We start from the raw sequence: 8,475 nt of genomic DNA on the forward strand, positions 1-8,475 counted from the left end.
GTTCCTTTGCATTATATTGTACTTGTGACTTAGTAATGTTCCTTTGCATGTTCCTTTGCATTATATTGTACTTGTGACTTAGTAATGTTCCTTTGCATTATATTGTACTTGTGACTTAGTAACGTTCCTTTGCATTATATTGTACTTGTGATTTAGTAATGTTCCTTTGCATTATATTGTACTTGTGACTTAGTAATGTTCCTTTGCATTATATTGTACTTGTGATTTAGTAACGTTCCTTTGCATTATATTGTACTTGTGACTTAGTAACGTTCCTTTGCATTATATTGTACTTGTGACTTAGTAACGTTCCTTTGCATTATATTGTACTTGTGACTTAGTAATGTTCCTTTGCATGTTCCTTTGCATTATATTGTACTTGTGACTTAGTACTGTTCCTTTGCATTATATTGTACTTGTGACTTAGTAATGTTCCTTTGCATTATATTGTACTTGTGATTTAGTAATGTTCCTTTGCATTATATTGTACTTGTGATTTAGTAATGTTCCTTTGCATTATATTGTACTTGTGACTTAGTAACGTTCCTTTGCATTATATTGTACTTGTGACTTAGTAACGTTCCTTTGCATTATATTGTACTTGTGACTTAGTAACGTTCCTTTGCATTATATTGTACTTGTGACTTAGTAATGTTCCTTTGCATTATATTGTACTTGTGACTTAGTAATGTTCCTTTGCATTATATTGTACTTGTGACTTAGTACTGTTCCTTTGCATTATATTGTACTTGTGACTTAGTAATGTTCCTTTGCATTATATTGTACTTGTGACTTAGTAACGTTCCTTTGCATTATATTGTACTTGTGACTTAGTACTGTTCTTTTGCCTTAAATGATAGTTACTAACACAAAACATTTTGTTTCCTAGGTGTTCAAATGAAGCTCACATATAAATCTGTTGCAGTCATCATCTTTTTTCAATTTATTTTGGCAGTTTGCATTTTTATAAATGCAAAATGGAATCAATCAAATGCAATTAAATATTCTAATAAATATCTCAATCATAGCAGACCAACAGAGCATGCAATATCAGCAAAAATACAGCACGATAATAAATCAGTAACAATCCTCTTGTGGAACTGGCCCTATGGATATCACTTTGAGACTGACAAATGTGACGCATGGTTTAACATTCCTGGGTGTCACTTCACAGATGACAAAAATTTATACTCACAAGCAGATGCTGTCATTATTTTCCACAGAGGTGCCCATTACAGCAGGAAATACCTACCCCAAGGAGAACGCCCACTACACCAATGGTGGATCTGGTTCAACAGTGAGTCACCAAGTCACAGCCCAAACCTGGAACTCATGAACAACCTGTTTAATCTGACCATGACATACAGAAGTGATTCTGATATATTTGTTCCCTATGGTGTCCTGGAGATGACAAAGGAGCCGAACAATTATTCAATTCCTAAGAAGGACAAATTAGTTGCCTGGGCTGTTAGCAACTGGAATCCAAATTCCAGAAGAGTTCAGTACTATCAAGAGTTAAAGAAATATATTAATATTGATGTGTATGGAAAAAGTCATCAACTGCTTGATCGTAAAATGCTTCATGCTACTCTTTCTCAGTATAAATTCTACCTCACATTTGAGAATTCTGTTCATACTGATTATATCACTGAGAAATTATGGCGTAACGCATTTATTTCTGGAGCTGTGCCTATAGTTTTGGGTCCTCCTAGAGAAAACTATGAAAAGTTCATTCCTCCAGGCTCTTTTATTCATATAGAAGACTTTGACACAGTAGAACAAATGGCCAAATATCTAATAGAACTAGACAGAGATGAGAAGAAATACAGGAAGTACTTTGTATGGAGACAACAATTTGTATCAAAACCAGCCACATATGTTACTCATTACTGCAAAGCATGCAAAGCTATCAAAGAGGCAACTGACTATAAAACAGTGACAAACCTTGCCAGTTGGTTTAGGTCTTAATATGGACTTGATCACCTGCATAATAATCTCAATTTTAGTTTATGCTTTTATCAGAGCTCTCAACTTAATCGGGACAAATCTTAGAAAAATCAGGGACAAATCCAGAAATAATCAGGGACAGTTGGGGACATTTTTGAAATATTAGTACTATTAACTTGAATTATTGACCGAATAAGAAATTAATTAATATGCATTTTCTGATGTAAAACAGGTGTATAACTCTAATTATTATCATTATTTATAAAGTGCAACTCACCACTTTTTCTCCACAAGTCACCAATTTTAGGATGGATGAAGAGGGACAAAGCTAAACTTTGAGTCAAAATCAGGGACATCCCAGAAAATCAGAGACAGTTGAGAGAGGTATGGCTTTCACAAAAATGTGTCTTGTTTCTCTTGTTCCTCCATAGGGCCAGCCCAGTAGCTCCACTACCTTTACTCAACTATCCTGTTTGCTCAAACAAGCCAAGAGAAAGGGATCCCTTGGCTAGGAGAGTGTCCTAAGACCCATCTACTGCTGCCATGGGTACCATATCAGCCCATTCAGTCCCCCAGTGGCAAGATTTAGGTGCTTCAGAGAAGGCCAGCTTTCAGTTTCTACAAAGAGGCCTAACCTCGAACTTGAAGTCCCTCCCACTCCATGAAATGCACTCACTGCTGCCTGCTGCAGGAAGTGTACTTCTGCATGCTGACTTCCAGAGAGGCAGGAGGTACTCAGCAGACCTGTGCTTCACAGGTGTAATACCCAGGGCTTCTTCTTGGTGCCACTGAAATGGCAAGCCCAGTGCTGCCTCCCTCCCCTGAGGACTGGCAAGCAGGCAACTGTACTCCTTCCCATTCACCCTCTGCATATCTTTCAACATCTGAGCTATGAGTCAAATGTGTTTTGTTTTATATTTATACTGAAAATCATTATTAAAGAAGGCAATATCACTGAATATAAAATGTTTTCCTCCACATCACTTCAGGCATGTTGTTGGCCCATAAATGCATCCTTCTTGGGAAATTTACCACTATCTTCTTTTGTATAACTTATATGGCTACCTCACTAAATAACTTAACAAGTGACCGAATTAATAATACCCATATCCGTCAGATAGCATAAATAAGACAATTTAATCCTAAAGTAATTACTCTCTGGCCCAACCTTATATATACTGTCTTTTTCCATTTCCAGCATAAGCACAATAAAAATATCATCAGTTTTGGCAGATAAAAGGTCTGCATGAACTCCATCCTATACATCTCACCTTAATGTTACATGTCATTCCATCTGTCTGTCTCTTTATTCAGTAATGATTCCAGGCTACCTGCATTTGTCACCCACAACTGCATGTTCTCCCACAAATGCAGGGAGGGCATGCAGACTCTGCACAGAAGGCACCCCAGCTGAGAATCAAACTGGAGGACCTTTTGCTGGGAGGTGACAATGCTACCGCTGCACCACTGTGCCATCAAGATTAAGAACATGGTCCTGATTTTAAAATGTTGCTATGGTGCAGTTGCTTATGAAATAATAGGAAGAAAGCAATCTGATCTAGAAAACATTATCTATGTTCTGCTACACAGTAATTAATTAACCCAAAATACTTACACTGCAAATGGATAAACAGCAACTAACTCCTGATGATGTAGAAATCATTCCCTATATTCTGATTATGAATTTCTTATTTGTTCTAGATCTCTGACACACAACACATGACCATTTGGTAATACCAATCCAGCATTAACAACCCTCTGTGTGACCTTGTCATGATACCACAAATCCACTTAAAGTATCATTACCTGACAATGTTATAAAAGAAATTCCAAACTAAAAAGCTTCTGGTGGGGCTGATATTATCTCTTGCCAACAATGATTCTTCAAGAAAACCTAGTCATTTGTGGTTTCTTCTTCATATTTTATGTAAGAGAATGTGTGAGACAAGTGTTGCTTACAGGAACAGCAGACAGAGTCCCTTCCCACAAGCAATAACATCATTACTTTTGACTTTCACCATCTTAAAACAAATGGTTTGCCTTTATACTGCACACATTTTGACTAAGGTAACAGTGTCATTGATATGGATGGCACAGTGGTGCAGTGGTAGTGTGTCACCTCACCATAAAAAGTTCTCTGGTTTGATTCTCGACTGGGGTGCCTTTTGTGTGGAGTCTGCATGTCCTCCCTGCATTTGTGTGGGTTTCCTCTGGGTGCTCTGGCTTCCTCCCATGTTAAAAGACATGCGTTTCTCCCTGGGCCTCTGCTGAAAATTGGCTTGTTCCAAGCCAGTCTTTCCTGGTCAATAAATACATTTCTGTGTTATAGTATGTTTGAATTGTTTTGATTTGACTAGACTTATGTTATTGTTGAGATGTTTGCTGCTCACAATATGATAATGGTTGTTTGAAAAAGAAAACAAACGAATGCATGTCTTTGATATAATCTCCAAATAACGCTAACGTATATAATTGGCACACTGTTTGATGTTTTCCTTTATTAGGTGCTGTTTATGAAGTATGGAAAGTGGCAGTGATGTCTGCACCTAAAAATGTGGAACCACAGACCTGCATCTCTTTTTCACATTTGAAAGACCGTAGTGCAAACAGTAAATGCTAAATGTTGGGATTATCATAATGATGGTAGAGACAGCTTGGTTGCATGGTAACATGGAAATAACTGTATGTCAAGTACTGCTGACATAGATAACAATCCTGGGCTGTGGATGAAAAAGATCCTCAGACTAGACTATCAATGTATCCACAAACTGAATAGATAAATAAATAACAATAATGTGTACTTGGTGGTTCTAATTGTGTGTTACTCTAACCAATGGTTTAATCTGGCTGGTCATCAGTTATATCTTGACAGGTAAGATAATGACGTCTGATTGGTTTCTCCTTAATATGGTTCTTCATATAAAAAAGGAGCTTTTGGTTTACTTTTGTTAAATGGGTTGGTCCTACACATCCACCCATCCATCTAATTTTGTAGAGTTGCAGCCAACAGTTGTAGTGACCCCATGGGCAATCATTGCCATTTGCAGAGTTTACTAGGTAGATTTGGAATAGAAATAAATTCCCAGGCCTTTCTTCTCTATTACACACACTGCACTCACACGTATGGATGGTTTACAGTTGCCAATATACATACTAAAGTAGCAGGAGAAAACCCACACAAAAACAGGGTGGACCTGCAGACTCCATGCAGGAGGACACACAAACATAGGATAATTTGCAGAGTCCATGCAGGTGGACATACAAACACAGGATGACCTGCAGAGTCCATGCAGGAGAACACACAAGCACAGGATGATCTGCAGAGTCCATGCAGATGGACACACAAACACAGCATGACCTGCAGAGTCCATGCAGGTGGACACACAAACACAGGACGACTTGCAGAGTCCATGCAGGAGGACACACAAACACAGGATGACCTGCAGAGTCCATGCAGGTGGACACACAAACACAGGACAACTTGCAGAGTCCATGCAGGAGAACACGCAAGCACAGGATGATCTGCAGAGACTATGCAGGAGGACACACAAACACTGTAGAGTCCATGCAAAAGGCACTCTTGCAGGGAAATGGACTATAGAACCTCTTACTATTGGATGACAGTGCTAATTCATGGCACCACTGCACTGCCCTGGCCTCACTAGACAAAGTTTACTTTCAGGGGAAACCCAAGGTAGCATTCATATGGATTAGGGGAAATTTTATCAGAATATAGTGAAATTCTGTGTAATGATAACTTCATTAACAGTCATCTGAGCTACAAACAACTCAGGAAGATGAGATCTCAGTTTAAAATCTCATCCAAAGGGTGGCGCCTGAGAAGTGCAGCACCCCATCATGCTGCACTGCAGTGACAAATTAAGAACATGAGCTAAAGCCCCTGGGGTGGAATGTAAAACACACAGCTGTCTGGTCTGTCATCAGGGAAGAGTGAGCTATTGTTAATCCAATAACACTGACAACAATTCTGAAAACCATTTACATTATCTCCCATTTATATGAGATGGTGAACACAGCAGGCAAACGGAGGCTAAGGGAATCAAACTCTGGACCATAAAAAGAAGTTCATTAAAAGTGTATAGCCTTACTTTTCTGTACTAAACTATACTGGTACCACTATTAGTCTTAAAAGCAAGTCCAAAGAATCTTTTTTTCCCATCACTACAGTCACCATGTATGATGGTGAATCTGCTTCCCTTATCCTGTGAGTTTAATGCTCCAAAGTATGCAGTTGTACAAAAAAAGCCCACAGATTTTCCACATTATCAGTCCCCCTGGCTACCTCACACATGCATTCATGACTGTGTAGTAAATGTCACCACATGTCATATGCTGATGATGTTTACCTGGCTTAGGAACAAAGAAAACCAGATGTAGGCAGTCTCACTGAAGAGGAGGATATACCCACATCATGGGCATGTGGAAGCACAGTGGCTTTCTGTGCTGCTATTATTTTTTAATAATCTGGTTAAAGACAGACATGATACCTTCTCACTCACTTCTCTCTTTTGAGTCACATTCAACACATAAAGTGAACCCGAGAACAGTCACTACTACCCACTGAGTTTTGAGCTAAATGGAAGTAGGTTGCCAGGTCTTTCTTCAATACCGCATGTGCATATACTCACACCTATGGCATATACTAACACCTATGTCATATACTCAAACCCATGGCATATACCCACACCTATGGCATATACTCACACCTATTGCATATACTCATACCTATGGCATATACTCACACCCATGGTATATATTAACACCTATGACCTATGGCATATACTTACACCTATGGCATATACCCACACCCATGGCATAATATCACACTCATGACATATACTCACATCTATGGCATATACTCATACCTAGGACATATGCTCACACCTATGGCATATACTCACACCCATGGCATATACTCACACCCATGGCATATGCCCACACCTATGGCATATACTCATACCTAATGCATATACACACACCCATGGCATATACTCACACCTATGGCATTTACTCACACCTATGGGCAATTTAGAGTTCCCAGTACATCTAAGGCATGTCTTTAGACTAAGGAAGGAAACTGGAGCACCCAGAAGAAACCCACAGAGAGGGCATACATACTTCCCACAGAAGGCACTCCTTCTAAGAGCTGTACTGGGGCATCTTCTGCTGTGAGGTGGCAGACCTACCCTGTGCACCACTGTGGCAGGTAAAAGAATCCAAATGCAAGACCTTTGTGAAAAGGAGAAGTCACTGAAAACTACTCCACAGACACACTACTTTGTTGCTTGAGGAAACTCAGCATTCTTTGCTGTACACAGGGGAAGTAATAATGGTATTGATTAAGCAGTTGTTCTGATTTTTTTTTCATCAGTATTTTTTTTGTTTTTGTTTTTTTTTTGTAGGGGAATAGTTTGAATAGTTTGTTATTTTCCTAAGTGGACCATACTCCTTGAATAAGCTAAATAGATATGTTCCACCCATATGTCTCAGCTGTCCAGATTTTCACAGAATGTCCCTGATTCAGCCTCATATTTTAGCCATGGTCCTCATTAATTTTGTTATTTTTGTGTATGTGAATATTACAGTAAGTCAATAATGCCAGACATTAGAGTGTCATAATTTTTATTGTTCACAAAATGCTGATGCATAACCTGTTGTTCTATTAACTTTGTACGTGAGTTAGAATGCTATTTAAAAACTGTCCTAGAATTTTGGCTTTGTCTCTCACTGTTTTTTTACTTTTCTCATAATTCTTGAGTAAAGAAGTGGAGAGTTATGGTCCCATCTGGCATAGCCCATTCATAGTGGAGGCCTTAAGAGAAAAGCTCTAAATACAAGTATAAAAGGAAGGATTTTCACTGTATCTCTATCTGTCTATCTATCTATCTATCTATCTATCTATCTATCTATCTATCTATCTATCTATCTATCTATCTATCTGATCAGTGCAGTGTGTTAGGTCATACATTCTCTTGGTTGACAGCCAGAAGTAGAGAAATTGAGAGACATGGGAAAAGGCTTCACGCAACAAATGTAACAGTCATGCAGGGGTACAGGCTGATGCAGAGGTCTGTTTGTATTGGTTGCCAGAGAAACATCAGAATGTAAGATGAAGCAGGTGTGAACACATTTGGCTGAATTCAGTATCTTTCTTGAACTGAGAGACAGTCCTACCACATGCTTTAGCAAGAAGATGTGTAGCACCGACATGGGCTATCTCTGTGGCTATGCTAGATGCCAATGAGGCATTTTGGGAGAGACACATATTTTAATTAGCCATCTGTTGTGCCTCAGAACTGTTTGTGGTAAAGCATTTAGCACCACCTGACTGCATAAATTAGCATGGCTGCTCCTGGCCACTTATGGTGAGGAACATGTCCATTTGGATGGGGGGGGGTCCATTAGCTACTAGGGATAATGCTATAGATGCAGGTCAAGGAACACTAGCCACCAGGAATAACAACAGATGTGGATTGGGGGGAACCCAAGGAGAATTAATAGTTACTA

General features: G+C 39.0%; 1 protein-coding gene across 1 annotated transcript; it reads left to right on the forward strand.

Moving 5' to 3' along the window:
• Positions 1-888: 888 nt before the first annotated feature.
• LOC122790325 (4-galactosyl-N-acetylglucosaminide 3-alpha-L-fucosyltransferase 9-like) lies at positions 889-4,096 on the forward strand. The gene has a single exon (XM_044057846.1). It carries the CDS (start codon positions 898-900, stop codon positions 1,966-1,968), a length of 1,071 nt encoding a protein of 356 aa, XP_043913781.1. The 5' UTR covers positions 889-897; the 3' UTR covers positions 1,969-4,096.
• The last annotated feature ends 4,379 nt before the right edge of the window (positions 4,097-8,475 follow it).

Source organism: Protopterus annectens, chromosome 16.part0 (genome assembly GCF_019279795.1).
Source record: "Protopterus annectens isolate FY-2018-M chromosome 16.part0, PAN1.0, whole genome shotgun sequence".
NCBI lineage: Eukaryota > Metazoa > Chordata > Ceratodontiformes > Protopteridae > Protopterus > Protopterus annectens.

Excerpts from the sequence above, each read along its gene's own strand:
- LOC122790325 (XM_044057846.1), top strand. The coding sequence starts at position 898 with ATGAAGCTCACATATAAATCTGTTGCAGTCATCATCTTTTTTCAATTT.